We start from the raw sequence: 15960 nt of genomic DNA on the forward strand, positions 1-15960 counted from the left end.
AATTGAGTTGGACATATTGATGTACATGTTGGCCTAATTCCAAAAGTTTCTAACGACGCGTGTCTAACTCAAGTCCGTAAACAAGCGTCGACAACCTCTCAAAAACGAGGGCATCAGAATATTTCAAGTGGGACCTAAAGATTTGGCCATTCCCTCTAGCCATAGTTCTACTGATATCGTATATACGAATGCAGTTGATTGTTGATTGGGTGGGTTTTTCACCTGGCCTCACGCCAATGTTGACCAATCATATGCTCCAACTTAATCATTGCATATCAAGGAAAGTTTCCCCAGACACAATCGGTTTACTTGTGGCCCCTAACGAACTTCCTGTTCCCCTGATTATCATTGCACCATCAAGCATTTGTGGAACGATCATATCTTATCGTCGTGTTGATACATCAATGTTAGTTCATCCTTTCACGGTTATCTCATCGTCAAAAAGTCTCGAGAAACGCGATGTTGAGGTAATGTGATATCTCATTTTTGCACAGGTCGTATGAACTATCAAAATTAAATCAGTAATCGACCCTCTTGCCTGTCTCCTAATCGATTTAAGTAAAGTGTATAATTTTCGAACGTTTCCAGTAAAGATAATAAAATGAACGACCCTAAACTTCTAGCTCATCAAAGGACTATTACATGTACGTATCTGTGATGCTGCTCAGCCAACACGTGGTTGGCATTGAAACCGGCAAATGGTAACCAAAATTGCCATCACCGCTAGCTTAAAGGCAAAAGGGCAATGAACTTCGATGATAACAAAATGATTCCATATTGATGTCATACCTGTACCGTGGCTTCGATATGCAACAGTTCAACTTTGTTCGGCTTCCAAAAATGTAGAGCCAAATGCGACGTACGAGAACACATGTCAGTTCTCACATACATGTATGAGTAGATACATTTTAGTGTCAATAGTAGTGAACTGCTGTTACCCATATTGCATCAGATTATCGTCCTCTTGATGAATAATATACCAACAGAACATGGAATGACTTGCACTGATTTGAACGTTACCATTATTGGTGATGGCCCTTGGCCACCTTGGCTCACTCAATAGTTTCACGACTCACAGTCGCGACAATTTGTCTAAGTTTTTGGGCCAAGTGGTACGAAAGTGTTTGGTTCAATTGCCTGTGCTTTTCCAATGTGGTTACTGTCTAAGAGCATCGTTTGCCGTATAAATGCCTTATTGGTGGTCGCGGTCTAGAGGTCTAGTTCCAGTGATCAGAGCCAGTGTTACTCCTGGCGTCAATCATTGGCGCTGAAATTACGCTGGGAGACCCGGGTAACGAGGCTAATCGTCGATCGAGACAGGCTCGTCCTGAGATCGGGCTTTTTTACTCCTTCGTCATATGCAGATGAGACAGCCTAGACTTGGTTTTTCTTCTCCTTCGTTCTACCGGAAGTCTCAACAAAAATAAACAGCACATATGCATATCAATTGCCTATCGTAATGACTGGACGTCAACAAGAAAAACCGAGACTCCTTATTAGCTCGAATCGTCTTCAATTAGAAGTCAACAACAATTCTTTGTAAAGTGGCCACGATTCTTAATTGATTCTTGGCTATTACTACATTTGAGATTCACTAAACGGTGAAATTCTTTTTGAGTCTTGGCAATGATTTTTTTCTTATGTTTTCAGGTAAAACATTGGACAATAGTAGTGGCGGTGTTATCAGTTGCAGGACCCTGTATTTTAACGGAAGGCACGCCCATACGAATCGGCAAGAAGCTGAAGAACCGTTACAAGGGTCGCTTTTACGAGAAGGACCCAGATTCTCAGATACCTTGGCCTAATATTCCACCGGAATACATGTCTCCAAGAGTTGTTTATTCAAGTGTGAAGCCAATGCATTCTTTGGAGGCAACGTTTGACGATGAAATTGAAGGGGATTACCGGCAGAATTCAACTCGGGATATTACAACGTGGGGGCCTACGCTGTCCCAGAGACGGACTAAGCGGCAAGCGTTAAGAGACAGGTTGCAGCGACAACGAGAGTTTAATCGGCACGTTGGGAAATCAGTGTGCGCTACAACGTACGCCTGGTCCGAACTGACGGAAGCGGAGGACTGGTGGGGTAATATGGTCCGGGTTGCTCAGCATATAGATAGCGGTAACACACGGGTTAAACAGTATATTTATGAAGCGTATTGCCTAAATGGCGAACATGCGTCGTGCAGCGCCATTGACACTGACCTGTATCGGTCGTCTTGTCAAACGAGATTCCTTTGGGTGTACGCAAAGGTTATTCGTCACGGGGACATGGAGGGATGGAATCTCATTAAGGTTAGGGGCTCGTGTAATTGCGCATACTACAGCAAAACGAATCTTGAAATATTTAGAGAAATAATTAGCGACAAAAGGAGATGAGACGACAACATCAAATGACTTGTTTTATACATGTAGTAAGCGCTAGAGGACAGAGTCTTCGAAGTCTCCTCAGAGAGGAAAAGGACAGTCCGGCGATCTTTGATCGTTTATTCATTCTGTTAAATCAGCAATTAGCAGTTTTTACTTATTTATTGTATTTATTAAGTGTTGTTCGTTGTGAAACTGCTGAAGAGATATCTCCTCCGACCATCCTTGGTATCTAATTGACTAAAGTGTGTTCGGTGCATGATTTGAGTGGTTTGAGAGACCCCTCTGCGTCAACGCTGTGTGACTGGTATTGTATTCTTTCAATGATGTACGCGTGGTCTCCATCCTTAAACCCGAACAGTTTCTTTAACGGTAGGATTAGCTTTATCGGAACGATAGACACCATGTTTGGGCTGAGTTACGCATTCGTAGCTTCATCACAATATTTCCCGAATGGCAAATGGGGACAAAGCATGGTTTCTTCCCGTAACTTGATCTCATATTTTGGAGCCAAAAGTTGTGAGGCTGTCTGCCATGGTCATAATCATTGGCCATTACATTTGTACGTAAAGGCACTCCAAGAATTAAAAAAAAATATTCTCCCGATATCGAATGGCGACTGACTGCCACATATATAAATGTATAACTCACTCAGGCCACTTCGTCTGGTCGTGTCATGAAAAATTAATAGACTAATTATGTTTAAACCCTAGATGCATGTCATCGACATACTAACACCTTACTGTGCAGACAGTATTGTCAAGAAACTGGTTCACCTCAAGTTCCGCAGAATCCGCGAATTCGCCCCAGATATCGAATGAACGATGTACATGTACTAGTACGCATCCCTTTTTCGTATTGGTTTTACACCTTCAGAAAGGACACCATTCAAATTGTGCAATGATGGATGGAGGCTATATAAGATTTTAGTACTTTCTAGCAATTATTTCCACACTGTGCTATATGTCGAATGCCTTTTGTATTTATGTTTCAACATTCTTTTGTGATCTCGATGTGCCTGATAATGCAAGAGTTTATTATTCATAATATCATTGATGTCGAAATAAATTATAACAGCAAAATTATCAAATGAATTTCGTCTTCTGCCATGAATCAAACTCATCTGGATAAGATAGCGAAAACTCCTGCTCAAGACTCGTATAGTCTTAGTCAGACTCGTAATCGGTGATGCTGCTATGAACCATTGTTGAACCACTCTACGTGAGTTACAATGAAATAAAAATGTCAACGCGGATGATGATATATAAACTATTTATTTGTTTCTGATGATTATTACCATTACATTGAGTGCTATGATACTTCCTGCAGGTTTAATTTGTGCCAAGGGAAATAGTAGGTAAGGTAAGGTGGTTCCTTATAGTTTTAGTAAAGGAATTCATCTGCAATCTGGATTAAGCTGCCGCGTTCTCGATTAGATGGTGACTTGTTCCTTAAATGAGCCAGTTAAACATTTCTAAAAGAGCCTCTCTTGTGATTATCAATGTAATCAGCCTTGAAGCGTTGCTGAAAGCATCTTCAGATCGGACGTATGAATTATTATGCAAGTCTATAGTTATCGCTACGTTGTACCCTGAGCCAACTCCACGGCCACCCGAGCGCCGATCGAAGGCTTCGCGGCGATACCAAAATGGTCAAGATGTACATTGGAGACAAATTCACCGCTGGTTGGAGTGGTCGGCAGAATTAACCTACATGTACGTGTGCATACAGTAGCCATCACCCTACTCGGTTTATTTCCATTCAATCACTGCAATAATGTCCGATGATGTAATGATGTAGCTAAGGCAAAGTAAACTAAACATCCTGCAACTAGTCGTGGACGCTTCTCTGCTTTCCGAGATTCATGCCTGCCTGGCTTGCACCACCTGTGAATCCCATCTGAAAGGTGTTGACCACGTGCTTGCCTGCATCAAGTTGTTCTTGCGTGAATTCACGTTTCTGGGCGTCGGCCATCTTGGGACCAAGGATTGGGCCGGTCCAGTCGGGTTTCCTCTGCGCCTGAAAAAGAATAGCACCGTTTCAGAAAGGTATTGAGACGGGGATGTCGATTGAAACCATCCTTAGAGGGTTCCGGGATTTTTACACGCTCCCAAAACTGACCACTGACGGACTAGCCGATGGATATTTTGATATAATCTGGTGTCCTATACTTCGGCGTCATCAGGGCATTACAACCCAATCGAGAGAGCACTTACGTGTCTACCAAGTGCATGGATGCACTTCGTAACTGAAGGAATGCCTTTCAATGTCCAGAGGTCCACCGTCTGGAAAAGTTCATTTTCGTCGATTCCATATTTTCTCGCTGCGGCACTGAATGCGTTTATGTTTTCCATCAGTTTGAAGTCCGTCCCTGTTTCGACGATTTTCTTAATTGACCCTGGCAGAAGTTTTTGCATCAACCTGGAATGTAATTGAAACTTCTCTTTCAATGCTTAAGCTGGGACTGCACTGCGATCCCGCATTTGCAACCGTTTCTTTAGTTGCAATCAGAATTTTTCTTGTTAACCGTCATATCTTGGCTCATCATCACGATTCTGACGACTAGGACGGAGCAAAGCATGGGCAGTGAAGAATGCGAGGGACGGTACAACTTCTGAAGACATTGTACGGCTAACATACATGTAGAATATGTACATGCGTCACATGACTCTTACTTGCAAAGGATAACGCCATTTTTAAGGGACTTGTCGTATTCTCCTGGGAATTTTTCTCCAATGATTTCTTGGATCCAAGCCTGAGCTTCTTGCTCTGCAACGGTGTCTCTCTGAAATTTTAAAATCGTGAAAAAAATGAGCGAGAATGTCTCTGCTATGAATGTATGGTGACTTCCTCCATCGCTTGTGGCTCCTCTTCGGGATATCTGGCTACCGTGATTACTAAGGTAGTACTCTGCAGTCGCCAACGTCCAGTATAAAGGCAGTCAGGCTTACAAAACACAATGTAATGAGTTGAAAGATCGAACATGCCCATCCAGTCTTGACCAACCAACACATGTAAGGACAGCCACAAATGTTCGATCAGTTTCTTCCTTCAAGCATTACTACTGGTCTGAAGCAATTCTGGCCACCGGCGGAAAGGTTTTATCGTATCGTGAAGGTTACCAAAAGGTTGCATTGGCCGACGTTCAGCATATAGGAAGAATGATGGTGGGTTAGAGAAAATGATATTTGCTCTGGATCGATCCACAGAGTTTCTTATATCAAACGGACCAAACAACCCAAGGGTTCTGAAGAACCGTATAGGTTAAAACTTAAGTATGCCTGTATATTGCACTGCTGCTCACTGGACGGGACCTTCAACCCTTGATATGATAGGCATTGGTCAAATTGGTTGCTGGTGGACCTCAGTGCGCTTTTGAGCAACTTGCTTTCTCTAAGATATTTGTACCTTATCCCGTGGAGGTTGAATTGGCAGTAGCCCATCGACATGTTGCTCTTACGACTCCTTTAACATGTTTAACCTGAGAAGTAAGATAACTTAGCGAATGATTTCAAGATGGCTCTCAGCTATCATGGGGCTGCGTCCAGGTGAAAGTAGTTTATACGTCACACGGTGAATTCAAATGTTATGATCATGGCTGATAAAGCCACTAAATATCATAGGTTATACGAACATTTGCATCACTATGCTTTGAAGTTGGCTAGGAAAATATTTTCTATGATCATAGATATCCCATTAGCTGTCTTGTCCAATTGAAACCTGATGAGCCACTGAACTCATGAGGAGAGCAAACCTGTCTTGTCCAATTGAAACCTGATGAGCCACTGAACTCATGAGGAGAGCAAACCTGTCTTGTCCAATTGAAACCTGATGAGCCACTGAACTCATGAGGAGAGCAAACCTGTCTTGTCCAATTGAAACCTGATGAGCCACTGAACTCATGAGGAGAGCAAACCTGTCTTGTCCAATTGAAACCTGATGAGCCACTGAACTCATGAGGAGAGCAAACCTGTCTTGTCCAATTGAAACCTGATGAGCCACTGAACTCATGAGGAGAGCATACAAGACGTATACAAGTCACTATTAATGCACATAAGATAGCTAAGGAGTTCCACGAAGAACCCCAAGGGTGCAATGCTAGCCACTTGGGATCCTAGAACCCCAAAACTGTCTTTAAGGCCCAAGCTTTCCATAATGCACCTGATATGGTTCCTCATAGCACCCTCCCGTGCAACAAGAAAGCTGCTTTATAACGGGAATAGGTTTCATAGCTAGCGCCGCAAATGTCAGCCGGGGAGTTCGTTAGCTCCAGAGAAACATACACAAAAGGGCTGTTGTTCAGTCAGTATCATACTATAATTATCAACGTGGCTTCGGGGTTTTCTTTGCTCCAGTGCGTTGGTAGGCAGAGTGATAAGCAATCCTTAGGCGACAAAAAGAGAATGTTTTAGATAAAGTCGTATCGCCATGAAAATATTATTCGCAGTTGCTGGAATCAGTCAAACACGAAAGCCATCTATCAATAGCTGTCAAAGAGCCGATAGAATGGCTACAGCCAGCGGATCAGTTATTGGTAATTTCAATGGGTAACTCTGCAGAATGATAAGATTTATAAAGACATAAGCTAGTGGTTAAAATACTAGGGGTGATGAGGAAGCTACAGAGGATGATGAGGGTATACGAGTACGAAAAGTGACCATCACCAGTCGTTTTCCTTTCGCAATGGCGATCTTCATACACTGACCTTCAGGAAGGTTACCTGAACGACTCGATAGATACGCTGAAGTCAGAGAACACGTACGCGTTGATACTGCTTACATGCGAACGCCACAAGACGCTTACAGTGGAAGTTTCTAGAGCTGGTTTCTAAATGACTGATATAAAAACTCTGCTTTCGAAGAATATGTTTAAGCCAGGAATAGACGCTGGAATAAACAGCCGCAACTGGTATCCAGTGTTTCGCGGGAAAGCCGGGCATACCAGGAGAATCGTGGTATATTTTTCCAACAACAAGAAGTATTCAGCTGGGTAGCCTTCTATCCATCAATGTATTTTTGAACCAGACTGAGTTATGTTTGTTCCAACATGAATAAGCATGAGGCTACGCTAATGTTGGTTGATCTCGACTCCGTTTTGTTGTTCTGACCTTCAGATACCGCCATGGATGCCAACGTTAGCAATTGCTGGCAACAAATCTGAGGGCACCTACGAAACACATGATAGACAGTGATATGTATACAAGGACCTTAATTTTTGTGCGTCGCAGCTCGTCCGTATATATTCGTCCGATTTTGGACGCACGACGAACTGCGGAAAACTGGCAGTCACGCCACAGGCTAATATCGCATACGGAGACTATCAGCGCACTTACTAAGAAAAACATTTATCTTCTTCCCTACTCCAATGTAAGTGAGCCTGCAAGCATGGCAGAAATATCAAAGTGTCTTATCAAAATATCGTCAGCAAGCTATTGGCGTTTATACATCAGCAGCAGGATGAATATCTCATGTTGTTCCTGTTAGGAGGAAAAGTTGCACCTGTGGGACTGATCAACAGGATAGAATCAACAGAGAACGTAGAATTTTCAAGCGTTATCCCTCAGTCATCTTCTGGCCTATATGCATCTCAAATTTGAATTAAACACAAAATCCTTACAAGTGCATCTCGTTTCGTCCTGCTACAATGTATGAGTCGTCTTCGTTGTTGCAGATCAGTAAGATTGTCGCAGCCCAAATCTGTCCCCTTCAGAGGAGGTTGCAACAAGGCATTTGCAGCTGTATTTCAATTCCAAACAAGATCGAATTGTACATTGGCAGTATCGACCAAAATTAATCTATCGGCCAGCATCAGAAAGGCTTTGTATGTGTAAGGTTACGCACATGTTAAATACTGCTTGTGGATCTGGTGCTTGTGCATCATTCATATACTTAGATAGTATGGTACACTATAAGGTTTGTTGGATGGAACTTATTACTGAAGAAGTAAAAACCATTACCGCAGCGGTAGGCTTACCTGCAGCCTACTTTGCAGATGAGAATGGTGAACTATTCCACTCTGATGAAACTTAGCACAGTCAGTCAGTATTATCGTTTTTGTTGGTTCCCTGCCACGAACAACATCAAAATTACCATTCGTTCAAGTCCTTTCCCTACGGCTATCAACTAAAAGCAAGTAGAACCTTTGATTTGGACCGGTGAAGCAGACGAAAATGTCCTCCTGGAAAAAGCGTCCGGCCCTATCGTTTTTTGATGGATTGTGGCAAATGGTTTTATAGGGGCCATGACGGACAAAACCTAAGAGATTGTCTTTGTTCCCTGGACTTGGTATCCTAGGACAATTCGAACGTCTACACCGGGGTAATCCCAGTCAGGGGAACAGAAACCTTTGGGAATTAGAACCTAAGTTTAGCAGAACTGAACGGCCGGTAGCAGTCATTTAAACTGTCAAGTCAAGCATATAGTGAAATTAGATGAGTAATGTGAAGAATTATAAACTGTGAAACTAAACTGGGGAACTAAGAAAGCTCAGTGAGAGATAATTGATGAAGCTTTATCGTCACTCTGTGATCTTACCTTTGGAGGCATATTGAGTCCTTTGAAGTAAAATCCCTGGGAAAGAGGCTTGGAACAACCTGGCAGTAGAAAGGTACTGTACAGAAAAGTCAAGAAGTCAGAACGTATTCTTCAGCTCACATTTTTATCATCCACCAAATGGAAAGCTCCATCAGAATGCTACCTGATTGGTGAAGATGAGCCACGTGATGTTTGACATCTTGGCGCAAACTGAAAACGCTAATTCATCAAAGGTTGTGTTATATGCTGCGAATATGATGTAGGTAAATAGATCCAGTTAGCAGCTGGCCTTGCTGTTGGAGATTGTTGCTTGGGGCAGGTAGAACAGCAGGCATAAACCACTCATAAACACTCATATAACCATCACACACAGGCAGTGTGGAGAAAAACGCTAACTAGTAACCTGGGCCAGTAACGTTCTTTTTACATCAAGATTGAAGACAGCTGGTTAACATTGAAGCGCATCATGCCTGTTTGTTCCTCGTTGATAAAACTAATTTTTAACCTTTATTACTTGCATAATATTTAACAATTTTGGCAGATAGGACATAGCATGGAGTTATGGGAACGCTAACGCTGCCAACTTGAACGATAATACACAATAATACAATCAGTGTCTCACTCAGTCAGCACGCGGGTATGATTTTGAGTGCGGTGAAAAGGTGGCCGCAGGTCCACCAGACTTGTTCATCGGCGGACGGGGTTGTGGAGTGGTATCGGAAGGACGACACCAAAAAGGCCAAATTTGGCAGTGCATGTCACGCATGCCATTTCGGCTGGGAAGGACTCCACAAGGCGGGTCATATTTGACCACGCTGTTCTGCACCGTCTTATGTTTTGTACCCATCTTGAAGACCTCGAACAAAAGCACTGCGCCCGTCTTTCCTGGAGACACTGTTTTATCCATCTTCGCCTTGCGACAAACACAGGACGGACCCGATTTTACAGTAGCGGTTGACGAGTGCTGTATCGAATACGAGCTCTCAATATTTAAATGGCTGTTTGTTCCCCTCCAAGTGGAAACTTTCTGAGACCAGGGGTAGGTATCTTTGTTGAGATTGGCATGTACACTACAAGACCAGAGCTCAAGAGCTGCCTTCACAACCGGTCATGGGTGAATTTGTCATTGGGTGTCAAAGAGAATAAAGTCATCAATTATCAGACGTCTTTTTTTATTCAGATTCTCCACCCAAGACAATTGAAATATCATATTAACCCTCTACCCACAGCAACACAAAGGCTCATTATTTTCTACATAAGGACACTCACTACATGATGGAACACTGCGATGAGCTGAATTTAAAGGGACTATTAATGTCTCGACAAAAATGGTGCCAATCAGTTTACATCACCACCACGAGGAGTACCAGAATCTTACCAGACTGAGTGTACGTGATAATCAAAACTACATGTATCGCTACAGTGCATACTTACAGTGGCTTATACATTATGAACATCAAAAATATATATGCTAGCGTATATGCTGGCACCACCTGTTGGTGCTGGCACAACTATTACAACTGAGACATAATGGTCCCTTTAATGATGGGAAGGAAGCTACCTGACATGCCCCCTATCTGTGAGCAGACAAACTGGCCAGCCAGAGCTGGCTGTGCAAAATAACATTGGTCTGGCACAATTATGACCACCTGAATAGCAGGACAACTTCTAATGAGCAACCTGAAAGCTTTAAGCCCTCCACCTGGACAGTGTGTTCAAGAAAGACTGATACCCTTTGTCAATATGAGAGGGGAAGGGGTGTGTAGCATAGGATGCCCATGACAATAAAAATAGTATTGAGCTCTGAATAGTTGTTCGCCAGATGAGGCATATCAATTTTACATACAAAGCTTGATTTACCTGTAAAGTGATTGTGATCAGACCTGATTTCAAAGAGTGATAAAAAGTTTTCAGTAAGGAATTGCATTAATGTATATGCAACTAGAATTGAATCTTATAAAAAAGGATCATCGATGCAAAGTACACCTCCATATAAGCATAACAATTGTCTTGAATTGCATCCCTAAACCTCTGGAATTGACATAGGCAATAACAATTAACAAAGAATAGGAGCTTCTGACAGACACAACTAACAAGATATGGAACGTAACTATCTCAAGACGATACCAGGACAAGACCGACAACGCTGATCAAAACTAAGAAGATGCTGCATCAGCGGTACAATACAGGAATTGTCTTGGTCCCAAAACTTAATTGTTTTGTGGGATTTTTCTGAAGATTTCAAACTTGTTCCCACAAAAAATACATCTTCACATTGTAGACAAATCAAGAGGTATGGAATGCCAGCAGTGTTAATATCGCCAACTAATAGAACCCGTAATTTACTGTCAATCAGAAAGCTCCCCCTCCCCAATTCATAATTTGTTACCTTCTTTGTCTTATTTTGGCAATAGATACATTTTTTTAGGACTTGCTGAATCATCTCAGTGGAGATTCCAGTTTGTAAAGATAGACAATATGAAAAAAGGTTCATTTATAAAAAGATCACAGATTTCAAGGCACCGTCAGTCCCGAGGATAGACCTCCCTTAACCATGGCCGAGGAATATACTGGGCACCGTCGTAGTTTTCAAAATAGTCATCGATCTCAGGATGAATCACCTGGAAAACAATAAATAACATTTGTCTTAAAAATAGCATATACTAAAGACAAGTATTAAGGAAGTAAAGGGAAGACAAAACCTCGAATCCTATGCAGTTTGACTGCAACAGAACCACAGAAAAAGAAATAGGTACATCATCTGGAGTAGACAAGGTTGGCAACACAACTGAAGCCAAACTGCTAAAATGGCTTCCAGGCCCAGTCTGATCTTCACCACTTCCAATGGACCTCCATTTCCCCCTTGCCTCAACCAGGAATATATGAATGATTTCCAAGCGCTCTGTCAAAGTATGAAGTAGAAAATCACCTTTGTGTCGGAGACAACATCCATATTTTCTTCAGCAACATAGGTCGTCTGTGGCTGCATGCGGTCCCTGGTGTCAACTAGCACAGAATAGTTTGGATGCTGCCTCCAATGCTGCAGTGAACAGAACAGAGAAATAATCAGTGCTAAAGTGTCCTATCAAATTATGTCCTAGGACGAAAACAAAAAGAAAGACCTCTACCACTAGAGGTGCTCTTCAAGTCGGGAAAGAGCCCAATTTCTGGTATATCCTTACCCCTTTCCCAGGTGGATGATTTTGTTGTAACCAAGATTCAGGAGCTTTGGCAGTTTCATCCCATCCGATGATGATGCCCCTGTAACCCCATCTTTTATGACGAATCACCTGGCCAACTCGGAACTTGACATGGCTTGGACGGGGACTTCTTGGCGTTGGCGACGCTGGAGCAAAGGTATGAAAAATCATGATAGAGAGATGACCACACATTGATTGATATGCTTTCATCTTAGGAGCGTTTTTTAAAGGACAAGTGGAGGAATTGACTGTCTCATCAAACACCGCAAAGGTGGCACTAAGGTAACAGCACTTACTACAACTTGAGACAGTTACAATTAAGTACTCCTCACCAATTCAAGGGCAACTGCCGACAAACCTTCTCCAACAATCACCTTTACTCACATGCAAAATATCCTTCTGGTTCTTTCTGTTTGATTACATCCACAGCGGGCGATTCACCCTGGCCTCGCGAGGAGGAGGAAGCATCACTTTGGCCCGATATGAGGCCCTCACACCAGGTCTTCCAAGATTGCCATGATAAGTACTTATCACTGAAACCAGCAGCTGTTTTTACAATACTGAAAATAGAATAACATACGTGTAGTCATTTAAGAATAAGTGCATTGCTGCATTGTTCTTCATTACTAACAGTAACACCACATTGAGCATTCAAAACGAAACTTCTGACCTGATATGACATGTATGAGGCCCAGGGTATCAGGTCCAATATGGCTATATGTGCCTATTTATGTTATTCAAACTTATACCCACAATGGTCCAGTCAGGAGAACCAGTATTTACTTCAGTGAAATATCAAGTTAACATACTCCTTGATTGCATAATTTCTCTGTGACTGTGTCGAAATCCAGTACTTGGAGATGAGGAACTGAGTTGGAACTGCCAGGACCAGCAGACTCAACTGGAAAAATGTTCTTCTGTCAACGGGCATATCATGGACGTCCTCTGTAAAGGGAGAAGTACAAATTAGAGTAAGAACCATCATTAAACTGACTCACTGAGCTGAGAAAAGGTGAAACATTGTAGTTAGCTATCGCATTTGGATGTCCCAAACATATATGAGGTTTGCAAATAGTGTGAACACTCACTACAATATGTTTATCACTCAAGAACTTACCTATATCGTGATTTCCACATCACAATTTGTGATTATAATGATGACATTTTCAACAAATGAAGTTTCGCCACACAAGCATATGTTTGCCATAAAGCGGTTCTAAACGCCCGATATTTTAACGACATCAATTATATCAAAGAGGATTATTAAATTACCAAATAAGTTGTAGGTTAAGGGCTGTTTGATAAGTCAAGCGTCTATGAAAAAGATATGTTTAGAATATTTGAAAATAATGATTGATATGGTAGTAGGTGTCGTGTGGTTTTTTTTTTAGTTCACATTTCTATGGGTAGAGAGCGACACCGAATGGACCGAAGAAGCTGACAAAGAAGATACGTTGTCATGGAAATGTCGGTAATCAAATTCGCCTAACACATTGGTTGAAGGTTATTTCATCAACTTCAAACATTCCCCGTACATCGGAAGGGCTACAGCAAATAGAAAAGCTGCCAGCTGCCGTATTTTACTCCGTGCGTGTTGGCCACGCCGCATCATCATGTATAAACCACGTGCTTGCTGCTGTAAAGTCGGCCAGGACCCGTCGCACACTGCCCTTGATAGAAGATTGATCTTTCTCTGAATGATTCACCAAACTAAACTGTAACGACTGCTCTGCCATCTAGTTATTTTAAGACAGACAACCACTGACTGTGTGGTGCTATTGTCAGTGTCACTCCGTGTTAATCGTTGCTGCGATTGTTAATCGTTGCCGCGATTATTGATATTTCAATTCTGGCTTGGTCATTGTGTACGATCATACTGGTTATAGTTTTTGTAATTGTGTGTGGCTAAAAGCGTGCTGGAGGATGGATTACAGTTATTCCATGTACATTTCACTGATAGCTTCTATCCTGTAGCATCTAGTGTAGCATTGCTAATACGTGTACCGGTATACTATGTATCATAGCACAATAAAGCATTTGATGTGAATGAGTGTCGCTCTCCTTTGACAATGATGACTTCCATTTTTGGATAACTTGAGAATTTCAGCAACATGCACATCCATTTCGAGGAGCTTAACACAACGCGGAGTGACTGTACAATTCAGACCCTCTCGTGGATGGGAAAGGTCCCTGATGGTGCTCCGGAGGAGGACGGCTGGAAGCTCAATAGGCAACATTACTATCAGGAAGGGTGGTTATCGGCCGGCAACGTTAAAGGCATAGTCAGCGCAACATTTACCACTTGTCATTGTCGCACAGCTGTTGAGCCACCCCCCAGGACTAACTTCAATCTACGGGGACACAGAAATGAGGTAGGGATGATATCTCACTTTATCTCTTTCGCCCCTTTCATTTTTTTAAAAATTAATCATTTAAAAATGCTCATCCTGTGTCCCTCTTATACTATAGGAATGCCTAATCACAGAAAGCGTCTCAATCCCCAGTTTCAAGGGTACAATGGTCAAAACAGAGGCTTGCTAACAGAGCCCTCAATAAATAGGCATGGTGCTTCCTTTTATATTGAATGCACTGAATGTTTGCCATTTCATGTAAATTTCCCCATGACACGTATTACAAATGTTTTGGGGGCAAGTTCGATGGGTGGCAGGGAAAGGATGCCACTGCTCCACAATGTCAAAGGACGTTGGAGCTTTGTCATAACCGTCCATGTCAGATTGGAGACGGCACACAACCAACCACAAATGACAAAAGGCTCACCAAAATTTCCTTACATTTTTACAACAGTATTTATAAAACTAATGAAGCATGACTTCTAGATGGACCAGGAGCAGATAAAAGTGTAGGTTAACCTTCATACATGTCATAAAGACAGCTTTACAAAATCTTGTACATGTAATACATGTAGTGCATAAATGCATGCAAATATGTGAATTCTCAAAGTCTTGGCAAAAAAGGTTTCAAAGTACAAACGTATTTGACTTATATGATCATACATGCCATATAATGAATCCTGGGCTCACACTGCCTGAGGTCATCAAACCTAAAAGCCATTTCAGGTTGTGATGACTATGATATCATAAGGATATTGAAACAGAAATTGCCAGCACAATTTTCCTTTTGCCACCATTGCTCTTCTAAGACCCTTGCAAAACAGAAGGGAAACCCCAAATAAGGGTCCCAAGCATTAACAGCTTTTTTGGAGGGAAAGTTTGAACCTCCAAACCAATAGAAATGGCCTTCACATGGGCATGTGCCCTCTTACATTGTTTGAGAAGCTGCATAGTCCCACTTTAAATAAACCTTTCTATCTTGTGCTATTGAAGTGGAGGCTTTTATACTATAGGCCAAGGGCTAGTGGGACAGATTGGTGACTGCCACAGTTAGGGGCCTTGGTTGTGTTTGTTTCACTGGGAATCATATTCCTCCTACAGGAAAAATTTACTGCAAGTGTGAGTGTGAGATAGGAGAGACCCACAGCAACTGTTTATCTCATCTGGCCTGACTCCTGCCTTAAGTCTCCCTTTTAAATCTACAGCAGGCCAAGACCCTAATCTGCTGTGAAAGTTGGAAATGTTTGAGACCACAGCCATACATGAACATCATGAAACTTTAACTTAACTTTAAAAAACTTTCATTCACAATTCAGTTCAGTCTTTGGGGGTCGTTGTTGGTGTGAGGTGATAGGGGGCAATTGCACTAACATGCCATTCCAGTTGCTGCAATATACAACTAAAATTTTTAGTCCCACCTCACCCGAAATCCAGCCTGGTTTGTCCTATTTGTTTTAAAATGACAATGGCGAGAAAAATGTGATCTGCATTGGCTTTGTCAAGTATGCC

At 42.1% G+C, this 15960-nt stretch overlaps 4 protein-coding genes across 4 annotated transcripts in view; 2 read left to right on the forward strand and 2 right to left on the reverse strand.

Moving 5' to 3' along the window:
* Positions 1-404: 404 nt before the first annotated feature.
* On the forward strand, positions 405-3188 carry LOC135487719 (neurotrophin-3-like). The gene is made up of 3 exons (XM_064771786.1): positions 405-467; positions 1651-2295; positions 3081-3188. Exons 1-3 carry the CDS (start codon positions 405-407, stop codon positions 3186-3188), a joined length of 816 nt encoding a protein of 271 aa, XP_064627856.1.
* A 434-nt stretch (positions 3189-3622) lies between these two features.
* LOC135488028 (myophilin-like) lies at positions 3623-9050 on the reverse strand. The gene is made up of 4 exons (XM_064772397.1): positions 8901-9050; positions 5043-5152; positions 4584-4788; positions 3623-4386 (listed from the first exon to the last, which is right to left on the reverse strand). Exons 1-4 carry the CDS (start codon positions 8910-8912, stop codon positions 4198-4200), a joined length of 516 nt encoding a protein of 171 aa, XP_064628467.1. The 5' UTR covers positions 8913-9050; the 3' UTR covers positions 3623-4197.
* Positions 9051-10039: 989 nt separating this feature from the next.
* Positions 10040-13319, reverse strand: LOC135487980 (uncharacterized). Its single transcript, XM_064772309.1, has 6 exons — positions 13218-13319; positions 12910-13045; positions 12485-12660; positions 12083-12246; positions 11830-11940; positions 10040-11521 (listed from the first exon to the last, which is right to left on the reverse strand). Exons 2-6 carry the CDS (start codon positions 13029-13031, stop codon positions 11426-11428), a joined length of 669 nt encoding a protein of 222 aa, XP_064628379.1. The 5' UTR covers positions 13032-13045; positions 13218-13319; the 3' UTR covers positions 10040-11425.
* A 542-nt stretch (positions 13320-13861) lies between these two features.
* LOC135487979 (tubby-related protein 4-like) overlaps positions 13862-15960 on the forward strand; it is a 37898-nt gene continuing 35799 nt past the window's right edge. Inside the window, exon 1 of the mRNA XM_064772308.1 lies at positions 13862-14472. Within this exon, the coding sequence (XP_064628378.1) occupies positions 14212-14472 (261 nt within the window). The 5' untranslated portion in view covers positions 13862-14211. The remainder of the gene's footprint in view (positions 14473-15960) is intronic.

This window comes from Lineus longissimus, chromosome 5 (assembly GCF_910592395.1).
Source record: "Lineus longissimus chromosome 5, tnLinLong1.2, whole genome shotgun sequence".
NCBI lineage: Eukaryota > Metazoa > Nemertea > Pilidiophora > Heteronemertea > Lineidae > Lineus > Lineus longissimus.

What these genes read in the sequence shown, in the direction of transcription:
- LOC135487719 (XM_064771786.1), top strand. Translation starts at nt 405, where the DNA reads ATGTTAGTTCATCCTTTCACGGTTATCTCATCGTCAAAAAGTCTCGAG. An exon ending in TCGAGAAACGCGATGTTGAG is followed by an intron (nt 468 to 1,650) that starts GTAATGTGATAT and finishes TTATGTTTTCAG; the next exon opens with GTAAAACATTGGACAATAGT. An exon ending in AGGGATGGAATCTCATTAAG is followed by an intron (nt 2,296 to 3,080) that starts GTTAGGGGCTCG and finishes TTTAAACCCTAG; the next exon opens with ATGCATGTCATCGACATACT.
- LOC135488028 (XM_064772397.1), bottom strand. An exon ending in AATGGCGTTATCCTTTGCAA is followed by an intron (nt 4,789 to 5,042) that starts GTAAGAGTCATG and finishes ATTACATTCCAG; the next exon opens with GTTGATGCAAAAACTTCTGC. An exon ending in TCCATGCACTTGGTAGACAC is followed by an intron (nt 4,387 to 4,583) that starts GTAAGTGCTCTC and finishes ATTCTTTTTCAG; the next exon opens with GCGCAGAGGAAACCCGACTG.
- LOC135487980 (XM_064772309.1), bottom strand. Translation starts at nt 13,031, where the DNA reads ATGCCCGTTGACAGAAGAACATTTTTCCAGTTGAGTCTGCTGGTCCTG. An exon ending in AGAAATTATGCAATCAAGGA is followed by an intron (nt 12,661 to 12,909) that starts GTATGTTAACTT and finishes TTCTATTTTCAG; the next exon opens with TATTGTAAAAACAGCTGCTG. An exon ending in ATCATCCACCTGGGAAAGGG is followed by an intron (nt 11,941 to 12,082) that starts GTAAGGATATAC and finishes TGTTCACTGCAG; the next exon opens with CATTGGAGGCAGCATCCAAA.